We start from the raw sequence: 19,218 nt of genomic DNA on the forward strand, positions 1-19,218 counted from the left end.
CTAATCAGCTAATTAAGCCATAACACCTGCAAAGGGTTCCTGAGTTTTTAAATGGTCTCTCAGTCTGGTTCAGTAGGAATCACAATCATGGGAAAGACTGCTGACCTGACAGTTGTGCAGAAAACCATTATTGACACCCTCCATAAAGGAGGGAAAGCTTTAAAAGGTAATTGCAAAAGAAGTTGGATGTTCCCAAAGTGCTGTATCAAAGCACATTAATAGAAAGCTATGTGGAAGGGAAAAGTGTGGAAGAAAAAGGTGCACAAGCAGCAGGGATGACCGCAGCCTGGAGAGGATTGTCAGGAAAAGGCCATTCAAAAGTGTTGGGGACTTTCACAAGGAGTGGACTGAGGCTGGAGTCAGTGCATCAAGAGCCACCACACACAGACGGATCCTGGACATGGGCTTCAAATGTTGTATTCCTCTTGTCAAGCCGCTCCTGAATAACAAACAACGTCAGAAGCGTCTTACCTGGGCTAAAGAAAACCAGACCTGGTCTGCTGCTCAGTGGTCCAAAGTCCTCTTTTCTGATGAGGGCAACTTTTGCATCTCATTTGGAAACCAAGGACCCCGAGTATGGAGGAAGAATGGAGAGGCACACACTGCAAGATGCTTAAAGTCCAGTGTGAAGTTTCCACAGTCTGTGTTGATTTGGGGAGCCATGTCATCTGCTGGTGTTGGTCCACTGTCTACCAGGAGATTTTGGAGCACTTCATGCTTCCTCCCGCAGATGAACTTTATGGGGATGCTGATTTCATTTTCCAGCAGGACTTGGCACCTGCCCACACTGCCAAAAACACCAAAACCTGGTTCAATGACCGTGGGATTACTGTGCTTGATTGGCCAGCAAACTTGCCTGACCTGAACCCCATAGAGAATCTATGGGGCACTGCCAAGAGAAAGATGAGAGACATGAGACCAAACAATGCAGAAGAGCTGAAGGCCGCTATTGAAGCATCCTGGTCTTCCATAACACCTCAGCAGTGCCACAGGCTGATTGCTTCCATGCCACGCCGCATTGAGGCAGTAATTGCTGCAAAAGGGGCCCAAACCAAGTACTGAGTACATATGCATGCTTATACTTTTCAGAGGTCCGATATTGTTCTATGTACAATCCTTGTTTTATTGATTGCATGTAACATTCTCATTTTCTGAGATTGTGGATTTGGGGTTTTCATGAGCTGTAAGCCATAATCATCACAATTATGACAAATCACAGCTTGAACTATCTTACTTTGCATGTAATGAGTCTATCTCATATATTAGTTTCACCTTTTAAGTTGCATTACTGAAATAAATGAACTTTTGCACGATATTCTAATTTTTCGAGTTTCACCTGAATATATTGAACATTCAAATCAGTCCCTAACCCTCAAGGAGTGTACAATCTAAGGTCCCTAACTTACATTCGTACATACACATATTAGGGCCAATTTAGACAGGATCCAATTAACCTACCAGCATGTCTTTGGAATGTGGGAGGAAACCGGACCACCCGGAGGAAACCCACGCAAGCACAGGGAGAACATGCAAACTCCATGCAGGAGGCGCCATGGTCGAGAATTGAAACCATGACCCATTTACTGCAAGGCAGACGTGCTAACCACTAAGCCACTGTGCCGCCCATACTGTATAAATATGTATGTAAAATAAAATAAAAATATACAGTATATAAATGAAACAAGTATACATTAAAATCTAATAGGCAAAATTATCAGTCCTCTAAACCAGAGATCCTAAAAAAAGGTAAATAGTGATACAATAAACTCAAAAAACCTACAGAAGATAAAATAGGTTTGTGACCACACATAAAAATATTTAAAGTAGTAACAAAATGAAACATCAATATCTCTTTACAACATGGGGGAAAATAGAATGATTGGCAGCTATCCACATAACTAAATAGATGCAAAACAAAATTTGGGATTAAATAATCATGGTGAGCACCTACTTATAACACAATTACAAATGAAACACTAATAATAATAATAATAATAATAATAATAAAATAAAACAAAAATAGCTAGTAAAATACCAAAAGGACTATAGTATTTCATAAATAAATTAACCCACCTAAAAAAAAAAATCTACCCAGAATAGCAATAACATAACCTGACAATATACCTTAGCCCCACCTATTTTAGAAATTGCTGATAAAAAAACAATTCAGGTCAAAATTGATATTCAACTCAGGGTTTAGTATGACAATTCCACCAATTTAGATACATTTAAAGCAGAGGCCCTAGAGCAGGGGTGTCATACTCAATTTCATCACGGGCCCCATCCCGATTACGGTTGCCTCCAAAGGGCCATTTGTATCTGTAAGACCAGATGTCCTGGGCACCCCACCCTCCATTACATCAGATGTCAAGAGTGCCCCACCCTCCCTTACATCATAGTTACTTTGTCCAGCTGCCAGGAAGAAGCCGGGGGACAAGCTGGGAGGGAGAAAGTCCAGGGTCTGGAGGAGGACCAGAGGAGGTCTGGCGTCAGCTGCTAGAGTTTGCTGAATGCAACGTGGGGCGCTGAGGCTGCACAGAGAAGCACAGGATCTGACGTGGGAAGTTCTGTTCTCTCTCCTTCTGAATGCTGATGAGGCAGAGACGAGTGGGGTACAGCTGCAGGAGAGGTGCAAGAGCCAAATTTAATAGAGAATAAATTGGGAGTTTTGCACTCTTATGAATTTTATTGAAAAAGAACACAATACATAACCCATTTTTTATTTACGCCATGTAAATGGATACCAAACATCTCACACATTAAAATTGGGCACGCCTGCGCAATAGCGACAAACATGTAAAATTTAACTATTAATTAGCGACACTTTAAAGCCTTTACAGGTCACCACTTTAGATTTAGTGCCTGATCATACCAGTGTGATTTTGAGTGCAATTTGAGAATCGCATCTAATGGATGTGAATGTCAGTGTCTTAACATGTGCAATTTGCTGCGATTTCTAAAGTAGTTCTTGCATGTCTTTTTCTGCAGTTTTGTTGCGATTTCACATATATAGAATATAATGGAAATCACACTGCAAATTGCAGGAAATCATTGTAAATCTGCACAAGCAGCAATGAAGTCTTCAGAAATCGCACCTTTGTGCGTGAGCACAGGGGGGAAGGGTCAGTTAAATTTTCTTTCCTTAAATATTAATTTTTTTTTTACACTGTCACTTTAATTTTTTAATCACTTTTTTTACTGTCACAAGGAACTTAACCACTTCCTGTCCGGACACTTTTACCCCCTTCCTATCCAGGGCAATTTTCAGCTTTCAGCGCTATCGCACTTTGAATGACAATTGCACGGTCATGCAACACTGTACCATTTTTTTGAGACAGATAAAGCTTTATTTTGGTGGTATTTATTCACCACTGGGATTTTTATTTTTTTTGCTATGTAAATGAAAAAGTCCAAAGATTTGAAAAAAGTGTTTTTGTTATAACATTTTGCAAATAAATAATATTTCATCATAAATCTAGGCCAACATTTATTCTGTTATCTTTTAAGTAAAAAAAAAATAAGCCAAGTTAGTTTATAACCAAAAATGATAATTTTTAAACTTTTTTTTACATTTTTACTTTATTTTTTTAATATTATTATTTTTTTTTTTACATACTGTCATCCTAGCAGTACAGTGTCACAATGGTGACACTGTACTACTTGTGGGGGGTGATGAGGATTTTTTTTTTTTACACTGATTGCTTTTACACCTATAGGATGTAAAATCAATCATTTCTCTTTCTCTCTGTCTGCATTCTTGCAGCCATTGAAAACTACTGAGCGAGCTGTGATTGGTCACAGCTTGTCACATGGTAAAAGGCTGTTGTGAATAGCCTTGTACCATGTGACCTCTATGATCATTCACAGATTTCACACGTAGTAAGCAATGATGTCACAAGTGACATCTTGCTTACTACTTTGCATGTGATCACTGACTGGCCAATCAGTGATCACATAATAGGGATCTCGTACAGAGGTCCCGTCCGACGATTGGTGTTCCACTGTGTCCGAAGGATTGCGCGCACAAGCAGGGTGCAGGGAGGCCGTTTATAAACAGCCACTCGACCCTGCAGTGCCACCGTCCGGCCGTTTATATACAACGGCCGGGCGGGAGGTGGTTAAACATCCCTATGACAGCAATAGACACCTGACAAGTATTTTCTGTGGAAAAATCTGGGGCCTATAAAACCCCAAATCCTTCCTCTGCATTTGAAAGCATTCAAAACACCAAGATCAGTGTTTCTAAGTGCTTTCAAATTTTTAAAAATGGTGCCAAAAGTTTCCAAGTAAACTGGAAGTGATACCAGGCCATCGCTTCTGGTTTACAATAAAGGAGAGCCAATCAAGGCCGCTTCCTGCTTCGTTCGGCTGTCAGGCAATATTTATGGCAATATTTTATTTTGAGATATTGAGGTCAGTAAATGAACTTTTAGGAATGTCGGTGGGTGTATGATGGCACCACATCCCTACACATACTCAAGAAATAATATAAGAAGGTATAAGAAGGTATAAGGAACTTTCTAGGTGCCATACAACAATCTCAAAGTAATAAATCATATAAAAGTTATATTTATTGCATATAAAAAAATCATATGATAAAATAGTTACATAGTTAGTCTGGCTGAAAAAAGACAAAAGTCCATCCAGTTTAACCATAGAAAAAAGTTGATCCAGAGGAAGGAAAAAAAAAACCCATCGAAGCACGATCCAATTTGCTCCTGCTGGGAAAAAAATTCCTTCCTTAAATCACCACTTAAATCACACAATAACATAAACACAAATGGGGCTTATATCGCATATATAAAGATGATTGTGGCTTTCTCCTGTGGACAGTGTAGGAAGGCAAGGAACTAGACATCTTAGCAGAGGATAACTACTTAAAGTGTTACTAAACCCAGGACCCTGCATTCACTATGTCTGGTCTCCCCGGACCCTGCATTCACTATATCCGGTCTCCCTGGACGCTGCATTCACTATGTCTGGTCTCCCCGGACCCTGCATTCACTATATCCGGTCTCCCCGGACCCGGCATTCACTATATCTGGTCTCCCCGGAACGTGCATTCACTATATCTGGTCTCCCCGGACCCGGCATTCACTATATCTGGTCTCCCCGGAACCTGCATTCACTATATCTGGTCTCCCCGAACCCTGCATTCACTATATCTGGTCTCCCCGGACCCTGCATTCACTATATCCAGTCTCCCCGGACCCTGGATTCACTATGTCTGGTCTCCCCGGACCCTGCATTCACTATATCCGGTCTCTCCGGACCCGGCATTCACTATATCTGGTCTCCCACAGTACACAAAAGATGGATCTGCAATTATTTTAGTAAATATAAACTGCTAAATACCTTTTTTCATCAGCAGTTAGAGCAGTCTTGTGACTTTTATCAGTGTTCAGCAGAGCACTGGTTAAAGCTTGTAAGAGGAGTTTTCATTCTACTCTAGGAGGTTGCAGAACCCCTGACCTCTGTCTGAACAGTGCTGATTAACCCAGTGCTGATCACATTCACCTTCCCAAGAAAAAAAAGCTTCTATAGCAATACACACCAAATTGAGCATGTGCAGAAGGGCTTCGGGTTCAGTCTGTCTTATCAGCTAGGACATTTGAACAAGAGGAGGGGCAGAGAAGAAACGATCAAATAGCCTTTTCACACAGTGCAGAGGATTAACCCCTTGCGTTCACAGTGAGTATAACAAGCATGCTTTACTGCATATACAGACTGATTTTTACTGTTGTGGGTTTAGTAACACTTTAAGTTTGACTTACATATTGTCTGTAGCATTGGCTTAATAAATCTTTGTTGGGGCACATATTATATTATACTACTCTGGGTGCGATCTATGGCATGTGTTCAATTTCTTGCTTAATTAATGTATTTGTTGACACTTGTATATTGGGAACACAGTGACCATTTTTAAAGGACACATGAAGCAGCACCCCCAGGTTATTTGGGTTGGATGGGCAGAACATAGATATGGCCTGTCCATCTACTATGGGAACTTTTCATTTGTGATCTATATTATTGGTGTCATTCTTTCCTGAACTAGCCAATTAAATATGAAGATTTTTTTGTCTCCACTGGGTGATTGAAAATCAGTTATGTTGGTTTATGTTATATTTTATTAGTTACTATTTACAGGCTACCTCTTTCTTGCAAAGGGGTGCCTGCAATCTTGATTTATACCATGTGACAGAATGGTGGTTTGATTCCTGTGGCATATCAAAGTACAATTAAGTTGATGTTCAGTAAGTTAAAATAGTTAAAGGTCCAGCAAATAAATACAAGTTTTATATGATATTTTGTGTTGCTGATTATTGGATGTCATCAAGAAAGTCCTTTGTATCATCTCGTAGTATCTACTGAGGTCTGTAAGCAACAGTCTTTTACAACAGAGAGGCAAATCGATAGACATGGGAAAAGGAACCTAAAGATCATCTTGCTGACCCAAAATGAGAATACAAAATGTAATATGTGTAATATGTAACATTTTATTTATTTATTTATTTTTTTTTTTTTTTTAATCAAGTTTTATTTTATTGTGAAATATTGGATTTAGAAAAAAATATACAAAATGCCAACAGTAAGATGTGCAAGTATAGTATCCCAATAATCTATACAGGTGAAAAAGCTGACTGCGTCATGTTGACACTGCATATCTGGACAAATATACATAATGTAGGTAGGAACAAAGCATATTCACAAACTCTGAATGCACAAACAGATCTCACTGGGTAATATCACTAAACATCTGAAAATATCCCGGGAGTAAAGCACAATACAGTACATCTTATCTGAGCCACATGAAAAGAAAATTCATTCATTTCACTACAGACCCAAGACCAAGAATATCATTCAAATAGTTTTTTTTCATTCTTTTTTTATACATTTTTTAAGTTAGAAAATGAGGTTAATATAGTCATATTTAATGTGGACTAATACTGTGAAGCCCCTAAAACAAAAGCAAACAAGATATTAAAGCCTTACTCCACCTTTTTTTTTTTTGGACATTAAACAGTGTAAAAGCAGGACAGCAAAATCAACTTTGTGAATAGCATACATCAGTTATCCTGGTCAGTTATGTTTGTACTGGCTTTTGTATTTTCTACTGTTCAAAAAAAAATTTTTTTGTTTGCAGAAATGGAGGCAGTTGTAGACCTATGTGCCATGACAACAAGCAAAACTGAGCAATTCTCACTGTATACAAAAGGAAAATTCCCGACACCATACAGACAGAACTAACCAGGTGAGCTAACACAATTTATTACGTTGGTTTCACTCTCCTATCTACCAATATCAAGACATAAAAAGATGGAGTAATGCAATAAAATCAATAGATACCTGATGAAAATATATATTTAGAAAAGGTCTTTTTTTTTTTTTTTTTAAACCTTCCTTTACCCTCTTGACCTACAGATCATTATCCAACCACCAAGTGATAAAGGAAACACATAGAAAAAAAAATCTAACATCTTAAGTTAGTCTTCAATAAAATATACATATGTATATAGAATATACACATTTAAAATGTACTGCAGTTTTGAATTCTCTTAAATAAGCTAAATATAATAATAATTCAGACAAATCCAGTTTACCACTAAGATTAATAACCGCATAAAATGGCAGATTTGCTTCCAAGGTTGCAATCAAAATATACTTTGATTTTGACTCTGGCTTTACTAACATAAATGTGAAGTAAAGGCTAAAATCAGGCAATATTAAAGGGATTAGTTAGAAGAGAAAAAAAAGAAAAGAAAAAAAAAGACAAAAGCTAAAATGGAAATGGCTGCTGGCAGTTGATTTGGGTGGGCGTGTTGCAATGAAAATATAGCAGGTTTTCATCTGGATAATCAGATCGATTCAAGCCAAGTGATTCAATATTTAAAGAATGCAACTCCAAACTATTCAAGTCAAGGAAGAAGGACAGGTTGGATTTTACGCAGCACAAAATACTGCAACATGCTGTGGAGCAGAGCTGAAAGTCATTTTGTGACATTTCAATAAAGTTGGAAGGAAAAAAAACAACCGTAAACAGTACAAAGCTTTGTACTTTATAGCTTTGGATATAAATATCAGGGCTTTCAAGATAAATCATTTTATACACAACTTAACGATCACCCTCTACCCAATACAAATGTAACAGGTTTGCTTTGCAGGAAACAAGAACAAACGGAGGAAAAGTTTTGAATATTGTTCCGTCATGAACGATTTTGCAGAAAAGGTTGGGGTTAAAAAGATGTTCTATAAAATAAACGTCATTAAAATACAGGGGAGGAGGGGAAAGTGTCTTTTTCAGACCCTCACTGTCTACTCTGTGAATCTCTTCAGTGATCATCACTGTACATATGGCACAATCAAAAGCATCAGGGACTGTAGGGGGGGCACCTACAGAAGTGATCCCTCAGGTTGACATCTTCTAAGAGGAAGCATAGCTCCTAGAAGATTCAGAGGAAAGCCAGGACCACTGAACCCTACTACAGGGGAACAGACCACCAATGTGTTCTCAACTAGCAGACGTGAAAGCTTAGTGAATGACAAGTTCAAGGGTAATGATTATTGGAAAGTCAATGATATTCCTCCATCTATGGTCAGCTTTATATTCATATATGGCTTTATGACCAATTCTACTCGGTACAAAAGATATAGTGTAGGATCTTTTTTTTTTTTTTATAACCCTTCTGAAAGTCCCAAGGAGATGAGAAATGTCAGGACACATTTACCAGTGTTGAGTTATTAATACAAAATGCTGCTAACATCATTAATCTTGGCAAGTGGAGAAAAGCTCTTTACGTAACATTAAAACATTTGACCTAACTTGTCTGCAAAAAAACCTAAAAATATCCCTGTTTTTGTCAAAGTAAACCGTACTGATCAGTCATGAGAAATGTACGAGGGGCCCAGAGGAACCTGCATGAAGGTATACCGCTCAAAGAACTCTCTGAAGAGCAAGTTTCAGCCAGCTTTTGAGATAGATAGCTAGGACCCATCTGCTCCCACTTTTCATTGGTCATCTCCACCCATTGCTTTAAAGCAGGGTTTCTGAACCAGGGTTCTATGGAACCCTAGGGCAGGGTTAGACAGCTACCTGTAAGGGGGCAATCCTTCCCAACGACAAGTGTAAGGAGCATTCTTCCCACTGACCATCAAAACGAATGCATCATGAGTTGTAGATATAGGAATTATCAGACGGGAAAGAAATTTCAAGTGTTCTTCTGTTAAAAAGGTTGAGAAACGCTGGTTAAAAGTGTATGCATGGTCAAAACTTAAAATCATATATTCATGTCCACACTGAACTTCAATTATTTCTCCTCTTGCCAATCTGAAATATCTTGAAGTTTGTAAACCTATTTTCTGAAAATTCACACATTTACAGTGACACATGTTCGCTATGCCCAGAGAATCTGTACTGCTGTGTCTCACATTTCAACTACAGAGATTCTGAGACCTTTCAGAAGGCAGAGTCAATGCAGGAAAGAGAACCAACCAATGACTGCAGCAACAAGGTACCCTGGGATATCTAGTCCTTAGAAGTGGAAAGTGAACTAAAGGAACGAACAGAGAAGCTTCTGAAAAACATGCAGAGAATCCAGCAGTTGTGGAAAGAGATGACCAGCAGACAGGCAGCACTCAAGGCAAGAAAAGAGAATTTCTTATGATGGACTGTCAAAATACCTATTGTTTGTATTGCTATTACAATGCTGAGGTTATACCCAACGCAAGTATATGTCGTGACCACAGATTTCCTGCAAGGTTCGTACATCTCTTGTTTTAGCATTTCTGGGAACCCTCTTATAAACTATGTGACTAATCATCCAGCTACCTCTGATTGCCTGCTGTACATGTCCAGTGACAGCTTAGAATGGTTGAAGCAAACACAGGTTATAGCTTTTCAACAGTCTCTCATGATTTGCATATGTCGTCATGTGAGAAGCTGTCTATAGTGATAGGATAATCAACACCATGCTAAATGAAAAAAAAATAAAAAATTCTGCAACAGTAAACAGGTAATACCTTTGTTGGGTCAGTCACCATGCTATTACCCTAGAAGAAAAAAAAAAAAACACACAAAGAATTCTCAGTCTAGGTTCACACCTGTGTGGCCATGCGAGACGTGATTTGCGCGGACACAAGAGCCCATTCATTTGAATGGGCTGCTGTGCCCAGGGAACACACAGAAAAGAAGTCCCAGCACTATTTTTTTTAAATTGCAGGCTGCACGGGAAAAGAATTTCCCAGAACAGCTGCGATATCCAGTGCGGGCGGCGTTAGGATTAATGGCACCCACCTGCGGGTCCGCATTCCTCTGTGGGGGTGTAACATTTTATTTTGAGAAAAATTAAACATATACTTTTTTGTTTTTAGTCTCGACCATAATAATAATAAGAAAGAAAATGTACATTAAACCACAATGTATTCCCTTTAAATGTGGAAATTTACTGGTACCTCTCCATGTCTGAACTAGAACACATTACATGTGTATACATGTGTATACATGCAGTGGTGTATTTATGTTTCATGCTGCCCTAGGCAACACAAAAATTGGCGCCCCCCCCACAGAGAGAGCCTGACATTGACCAACAACACCCCTGCCTCCCACCTGAGAGAGTCTTCAACTACAACTGCCCTCCATAAACCAGCCACCATCCCCCTTGGCGAGAGACAGAAAGACACTCACCTTCACAGCTCCGGACATCCCCGGGAATGAGAGTCGGGCTGTGCATACACCGTCATGAACACCACAGCCTCTCTCGAAACCCACCAGGTTCCCTATGCCGAGTGTGTCCCTTCTTCTGAGGGGCAGTGCTGCCCCCCCTGAAAAATGTTGCCCTAGGCAAATGCCTTGTTTGCTTTGTGGTAAATACACCCCTGTATACATGTCATGTCAGTCATTACGCAACCTATTCTGTGCCTGTGTAACATTTTTTTTTATTGAATTATGCAGGAGTCCATTGCTTCCAGGTGACTTTTGGCTGTGAGCTGAATGATGATGGCAGCACTAATGGGTATTGCCACATTGGGTATGATGGGAGAGATTTTGCCTACCTGGACACACAGAGATGGATCTATATCCCGACCATGCCCAAGGCTGAGATCACTACACAAGAATGGAACAGCCCTGGAAGCAGAGCTGGGGAGAGAAGGAAGAATTATCTGGAGAATATCTGTATTCCAAAGTTGAGACAATATATCCAATATGGAAGAAAAGAGCTGGAGAAAAAAGGTAATTATACATTATATTCACAATAAAACACAACCCCTCTGTGAAGTGTCTTTGACCCATTCTGAAAAGTACAGTATATCTGTAGAAACAACAAATTCAGATTTCAGTCTGTGAACACAATCTGGCATTACCTAGATTAGAACCTGGCCCACTACAAAGACAACAAGCCTGCTAAATTCTTCCTGATTCCAGTATAACTCCATTTATTTTGAAAACTCAACTCAAAAAGAAAAAACTAAAATATTGCAACTTATAGTCTGTGTAGTGGTGTGGTGTCTGCATTAGGTTTTTTTCAAGCTAAGAACATTTTCAGCAAATACATAAAATACCTGTTGATCTTCCCAAGGAATGCAGTGTTCTTGTCACTTCCTGTGAGCTTAATCAAAGAATATCCTTCTTTCTAGCTACACTATATTGCCAAAAGTATTGGGCCAGCTCTCCATATCATTGGATTCAGATGTTCCAATCACCTCCACGGCCACAGGTAAATAAAATCAAGCACCTAGGCATGCAGACTGCTTCTACAAACCTTTTGTGAAAGAATGGGTCGCTCTCAGGAGCTCAGTGAATTCCAGCGTGGTACCGTGATAGGTTGCCCCCTGTGCAATAAGTCCATCCGTGACATTTCCTGGCTACTAAATATTCCACGCTCAACTGTTAGTGGTGTTATAACAAAGTGGAAGCACCTGGGAGCAGCAACTTAGCCACGAAGTGGTAGGCCAAGTAAAATGACAGAGTGGGGTCAGCACATACTGAAGCACACAGTACGCAGAAGTCACCAACTGTCTACAGAGTCAGTAGCTAAAGAACTCCAAACTTTGTGTGGCCTTCAGATTAGCACAACAACAGTGAGCTTCATGGAATGGGTTTCCATGGCCGGGCAGCTGCATCCAAGCCTTATATCACCAAGTTCAATGCACCTTTGTGGGAACAGTTTGGGTTGGCCCCTTCCTGTGCACAAAGCAAAGTCCATAAAGACATGGATGAGTGAGTTTGGGGTGGAGGAACTTGACTGGCCTGTACCTCAACCAGACAGAACACCTTTGGGATAAATTAAAGCGGAGACTGCGAGCCAGGCCTTCTCGTCAGACATCAGTACCTGACCTCACAAATGCACTTCTGGAAGAATGGTCAAACCTTCCCATAGACACCCTCCTAAACCTTGTGGAAAGCTTTCCCATAAGAATTGAAGCTGTTATAGCTGCAAAGGGTGGGACAACTCAATGTTGAAACATACTAAGACTGAGGTGCCATTAAAGTTCATGTGTGTGTAAAGGCAGGCGTCCCAATACTTTTGCCAATTTAATGAATCTAGCTAAAACTACCAATTACCATGGTCTCCATGTAGAGGAAATTAAGAGATAGACATGTTTGCAGTTTATATCAGGAGTGCAGCATAGGGTGATAATCATAGCATCCCCCATAGTTACAGTAAATGAGTGATATAATTGCCAAGTAAAAATAAAGCAAAGAATCTTGAAAAAAAGAAAACAAATGTAGCCATCACATCTAAGACTAGTAGTCTGCAGCATAATACATTTTTGGTTTTGGGTTTAGATATACTTCAAAGGATAAGTTTCCCTTTAACAAAAAAATAAGAACTGCACATTTTTTTTGTGGAGCCAGTGAAGCCAGGTGTTTGAGATCCCTCATGGTGTGGAACATCTGATAACCAAATGAGCTGTGGCCCCTAGGGGTCGAGTTAAGGAGGCACTCTAGTCACTTAAGGATAGATACACTAGAGTGTCACCAGAGCACATATCAAGCTTGGAGTGGAGAAGTGAAGCACTTTATTTGCATATTTGCACACCAATATTATTTGCACACATTGGTTTGCACTTTATTGTGGACGGCATCTCTGTGAATATATTTATGCTGTATATCTTGAGCACTTGTCACTTTGTTTTGAATTAGATTTAGTAACACACCACTGGTTTATCCCACAAATTGGTCTGGTTAGTCGTTTGATTGGCATATCAGTTATATAATTGATTAAGTGTTTACACATTATCACAAGTGTGGGTTTATCAACACTTTATCACTGTGATATTATATTCATCTATTACCTCTGTGTTATTTATTTATTCTTATTGCACTTGTTTATATCATGATTTAATTCATTTTTACAATATATTTATATGAATTATTTTCTATTTTTATCTGATCTGGTCTGAGGTATGTGGACCTTAGTCTAGTCAGTACTGTGAGTGGCACATTATTTATGGAATTGGGAACAGCAGTTTTTGCACATTATCAATAGTGTGGGATTATCAGCAATATATACATTTTCGATATTTATTTATTCATTTATTGCACTTTATTATCACATTTTTTGTTTATGATCATTTCCAAGCATAGCGCTTCACCATTATGATTTTTTTAACATATTTTTTGCAGCTTAAAAAAATTAGCATTTTTTTTTTAAACTGGAGTTTGTAAAGTATTTCACCTATGATCAGCATATTACAGGTGCACTTTCAGGCTCCTGCACCCCTTCCCTCCAGCTTTCAGCCTGTACCGCTGTACGGTCTGTCAGTTTGCAATCTGGAGGGAGTGTGAATGGACTACGAGGGAGCTCATCAATGCCCTCACAATTCAATGAAAACTACAAGTCATCTGCTGCAGTGACAGACTTGTAGTTTTCTCATTCACAAGTTTCTGTGAATGACTGACGAAGCTATGTGGGTGGAGCCCTGCACATCCACATTGATTTTAAAATGTTCCAGCGGGTGCAGGGTTAAAAGACCCCTGTCACAGGGAAGGGGGGTTGGGGGTGCAGGGGGAGGTTGCTGAACATGTTACACCCTAAACATGGGTGGGACATCTAACGTGTTCAGAAGGTGAACTTAGCCTTTAAGCCAGAACTTTAGAAAGTGGCTATGAGTTTTGCACCACTGACAGGATTTGATTTTTTCTGAGAACGTCAGTCTATTTTCATTCATCCAAACCTTTGTTGATTAGTATTGGTCTGTGTATGACATTGTTCTTCTTCTGTGTAGGTGTGGTTTGTCTTATTATAAGGAAAAATTTAAACAAAAAACAAAATGGAAGAGAAGCCTAAACATAGATATTTTTTTAAAAACTCCCTCCCCCTCCTCCTACCTATCCTGCCCACCATGTATTAAAAAAAGATCTATATACTTCCCTATTTTTAATCCAGTCTGGTCATGTGATCCCTAAGCTTTGGCTTCCCTGTGTAAGTGAGCAGCTGCTATAGGGGAGAGGAGGGAGCGCCAACAACAGCTGGGTCATGTGAGCCTATGGGTGACATCACAGATCCCAGGAATTTAGAGCCATTGTAAAGACCACCTTACACAGATCTGCAGGATCACATGACTGGACCCAATACAGTATACAGATCCTTTTTATACAGGATAGGCAGAAGGAGGGAATATGTTTAATGATAGGTATAGTCAGCTGGGGCGGCAGATTAAATCAAACTAAGCAACCTATTTGTAAAAAAGATTGTGGACGGGGCCACACAACTGGTACTTGAGGTGGAGGAAAGACACTCAGAGACCAAGTAATTGGCGCGGTTGTGATTAGATCAACAGAACAGCAATTACATGTGCCAAGGAAATGGCAGAAGCTTACTCAGCAATCCCAGAATTGTGGCAGCAGAACCTTATTCATACGCAGTTCACTTATATCAGGACTAGGGGTAATGTGATAGAGCCAACTATTGGTATCTAACTTACTGCTGCTTACTGAACCGGCAATAGCCTCTGAATGAAGAGGGTGGCTGTTACTCAAAGTAGCGGTGCGGCACATCTGCAGACTGGCAGAAGTCTTCAGGTCACTCAAGTCCCAGATCAGTGGAGCAGCAGCAGATCTCCTACTTTGTCTCTCCTCCACAGGATACTTTCCCTAGCGCTGCTGCACTCTCCCTATCCAGTGATGAACCTGTCCCTACACTATCTACCTCGCAACTGCATGCAAAGTGAGCCAGTGCTATTCATTGCCCTCAATAAAGATGGCATCCAAGGTTGCAGCATCCAATCAGACAGCTCGTTTCGCCCCTGCATAGACTATTGAGGACTGAACGCCATCACAATAAAGAGCCATCACCAATTGCCCCTCATTTCTGAATTGTTTGACTATCTCCATGGGGCTCAAATGTTATTAAAATAAATTTGCAGGGTTCTCACAGTCTGATTCACATAAAAGAAGGAGATGAGTGGAAAACTGCATTCAACACTAGGGACAATCACTTTGAATATCTTGTATTGCCCTTTGTGCAAAACCCCTGCAGTTTTCCAGCATTTTGTGAATGAGTTCTTTCAGGACTTTCTATTTGTGTGGCCATCTATTTGGATGATATACTCTTTTGTTTTCTCCAAATCTTTCTGTGCACAGACAGCATGTCCACCTCACACCCAGCATCTTCAGGACAAATGGGCTCTATGTTAAAGAAGAAGAGTGTTCCCTTAAACTCACTCAAGTGCCCTTTTTAGTTGTCTTCAAGGATGGACTCTTCGTGGACCCTGAAATGGCTGCCACTATTACCAACTGACCCTTGCCTAGCAACCTAAATGCTATCTAGAACTCCTTGGGCTTCACCAACTAATATAAGCAGCTTCTTGACCTCTACTTCATGCCATGACCCCAATAAAAGCCCATACTTGGAAAAACAATGATCCCAAGAACTGGTTGCACAAATCAGTAGAAGCATTTTACTCACTAAAACAAGCTTTCCTTTCTGGCCCTGCTATATCTGTGTGCTATCAGACATTACCAAACCTTTCCCCACTGAAGATGATGCCTCCTCTGCAGGAGTTGGAGCAGTCCTTTTTCAGTACCTTAGTGGAACTAGGCAGCCACCTGCTGTTTTTCTCAAAGTTATTTTCCCCAGCAGAGAAAAACTACTTCATCAGAAATTGAGAATTGCTGTAAAACTGGACCTAGAAGAATAGCAATGCATCCTTGAAGGTTCACCTGATTAAATCACAATATATACGAACTATAAGAACCTGCAATACCTTCAGTCTACACCTTGCTTGTATCCTAGACAGGCTTGTTAGTCCTTATTCCTTTTTCAGTTTGGTTTTGCCTTTTCTGTCAAACCATGGACAGCCAATTCTCATGCAGATAGTCTTTCCTGTTCATTTGACATGCAAGATTAGAAACCTTTAATTAAGCCAGAGTTTATTATTCTACCTACTTGAGTCCTGGCCCAGACCTCTATCCCAGCCATTTCCCAGCCATTTCTCCTGGCAAAACTTTTGTACCCGTTGAGTACACACCAAAATTTTATGCTGGGCCCATGTTTCTAAGTTTTCTGGACACCCCGTGATCCATAGAACCTTTTTACTCCTCTCTCTCACGTGGCCTGGTAGCCTGGACACAGACCAAATCTGTGCACAGACCAAGTCTCCTACTCAAGCTTCTGCAGGGACATTTCTACCACTGCCTTTTCCAGAATAACCTTGGTGCTATATGGCTATGGACTTTATTACAGATCTGTCTCCATCTGAGGATTGTACCATAATTTGGATAGACGTAGATAGATTCGCCATCTTGGAGAATCATACCACTTCATACATCTTCTATTTCTTCCTTTGGCAGCTGCTTTTAGTGCTAATCCTTATTCGAGAGATTTTAAAACTTCATGGAATGCCAACTACCCTAGTGTCCGACCATGGGGTCCAACTCACCTTGCGCTTTTGGAGAGGTCTCTGTGAATCCCTGGGGGTAATCATACATTTCCTTCAGCTTCATATGCAATCCAATGCAGAGATTGAAAGAACAAATTAGGCAAACCTAAAGAGGTGGAGATCTATCTGAAAAACATGGGAGAAGATCACTGGGCACAGTGTTGACCAATGTCACCTACTCACACCTGATTTAAGTCTCTAATTGCCGTACTACCGTGCCGCATTGCACGGCAGTCATGGGTTTAAATTAGGTGCTGAGGAGGCAACATATCGCCTCCTCACCACCTGTCAAACACATTCATATCACTTCACAGAGGAGCAGCAGTGCCTGCTGCACTTGTGAATGAGCCCTTAGTTGCATTTGGCAGTAGCACCCTTAGGGCTTGTTAACATGTAAAGTTGGGAGTGGGCAACCCTGCAGTTGAGTCACAGTTTTGCTGCCCCCAATCCCTACTCCCTTTAGCTGCTGAGCCAGCAGCCACAGGTGTACACATGCTGCAGCAGTAATTACACCCCCTGTTGCTTTTGGTGGGTGCTAACGCCTGTCAATTGAGACCTATACAGTGTAATGGGGCCACTCTGCAAGTGCGCCGCAACTGCATGCTTCTGTGGGGTTCAAGGGGTGAAAGCAGGTGGTAAGAAAGCAACACACCACTGCCTGTTTAAACCCCTTGTTTGCTGTACTGTACAAGGTAGCAGGGCACTTGCGGATTGGCCTCATTCACTTGAATGGGTCATGCTTGGCAGGTGCTACGCCCACCAAGACAGGGCATAGGATCCAGCACTACGGAGGAGATCTCAACTTATGTGGCTCTTGCTCCCTACTACAAATCCAGCTTTACAAGTAGTCCCCCTGCATTGCACTCTGTTTGATGCTTTGGGATGGCAGGTCAGCAAGTCCTGACCGTGATCTACCAGTCACCTGACCAAGATCTACAGGTAGATCACAATCTACTGGTTGCTGACCCCCTGGTTTATGGTAAACAGCCACATATCCTCTTGCTGATACCTTGTGCTCTGGAAGTTCCTGCACTGGATGATTTGCAGAAGAATATGAAGCAGATCTGGTCTCAAGTTCAGAGTGATCTTAAATTATCAGCTGCAAAACACAAAAGATTCACTTATCAGCACTGATGAAAGGCTCCACTTCTTCAACTGAAGGACAAGGTTTGGCATGCAACAAAACATATCCAAAATGTATTACTTTGTGATTCCTGTGCTACTAGTTTCTCTTGTGATCCCTAATGTTTGCATTGCCTTTGTGCTCCTCCTCATCTAGTCTTGTGTACCCCTTCTTGTGATCCTATGCTTGTGTATCTTGTGTACCTTTGTTTCCTACCTTGTTACCCTGTGCAGTCCTCACAGCATCTTGTCTTTCTTTCCCTTTTTTCACTTCACTTGCTTCTGTTTGTCTACACCAGTCTGTATGTTCTCTTGTTATGCGGTGTACCCACTAACCCAGCACTGCAACAGTGTCTTACATACTCTCAGTTTCGACTTGCTTGGGTGAGTTGGAGGACCACAACCTGGACATTATCTGCAGCAGAACATCTCCACCTCTAGGAGCTCTTGTGAAGACCAGGCAGTGTATTTAATTGTCTCCTCCTCTAAGTGAGCAGCTGGCCAAGCACTCTGTGTCCTCCCCGTGGCTTTCATCAATATAAGCTCGACTGCCACACAAAATCCTGGTCAGCCTCTCTACCCCTAGTGGGAGTGGGTTTTCTAATCCATGACAATAACACAGAATCATAAAGCAAAGAGAGAAGCAAAACACACAGAGTAATATAGTCATTCCAATGTAGCTGGAGTTTTGAAAAAAAAATGAGGATCTTTAGAGTGTTACCAAACCCACAACAGGAAAATCGGCCTGTATATGCAGTAAACCATGCTTGTTATACTCACTGTGGAACCTAAGGGGTTAATCCTTTGCATTGTGTAAAAAAAAAAACGGATCCTGTCTTCTCTGATCCTCCCCTTCTTCCACAGTCCCCAATCCATCTGCTGATAGTACAGAGTCCTAGTAGTCACTCTGCACATGCTCATTTTGGTGTGTATTGCCAGATAGTTTTTTTCCCCCCTTTGGGAGAGTGCATGTGATTAGCAAAGGGCCAATCAGCACTGTCCAGAGAGAGGGTCAAGGGACATGCAGCCTCTAGGGCAGTCGAAGGAGAATGAAAACTCCCTCTTACATCTTACAAGCTTTAGCCAGTGCTCAGCTGGACACTGATAGAATCACAAGACTACCATATACTACTGATGAGGAAAGGTATTTAGCAGTCTATATTTACTAAAATGATTATGTTTACATGTTCTGTGTACTGTGGGAGACCAGATATA

At 40.7% G+C, this 19,218-nt stretch overlaps 1 protein-coding gene across 3 annotated transcripts in view; it reads left to right on the plus strand.

Moving 5' to 3' along the window:
* Positions 1–19,218, plus strand: part of LOC149460293 (major histocompatibility complex class I-related protein 1-like) — a 125,518-nt gene that overhangs the window by 63,658 nt on the left and 42,642 nt on the right. For all 3 annotated transcript variants that reach the window (XR_016313087.1, XM_089679827.1, XM_089679828.1), the window contains exon 5: positions 10,949–11,227. Coding sequence is in view for 2 of the 3 variants with exons in the window: in XM_089679827.1 (XP_089535953.1) it covers positions 10,949–11,227 (279 nt within the window). In the remaining variant the exon portion in view is untranslated. The remainder of the gene's footprint in view (positions 1–10,948; positions 11,228–19,218) is intronic.

Source organism: Staurois parvus, unplaced genomic scaffold, assembly GCF_062004578.1.
Source record: "Staurois parvus isolate SC_StPar_1 unplaced genomic scaffold, SC_StPar_1.0 ptg000232l, whole genome shotgun sequence".
Lineage (NCBI taxonomy): Eukaryota > Metazoa > Chordata > Amphibia > Anura > Ranidae > Staurois > Staurois parvus.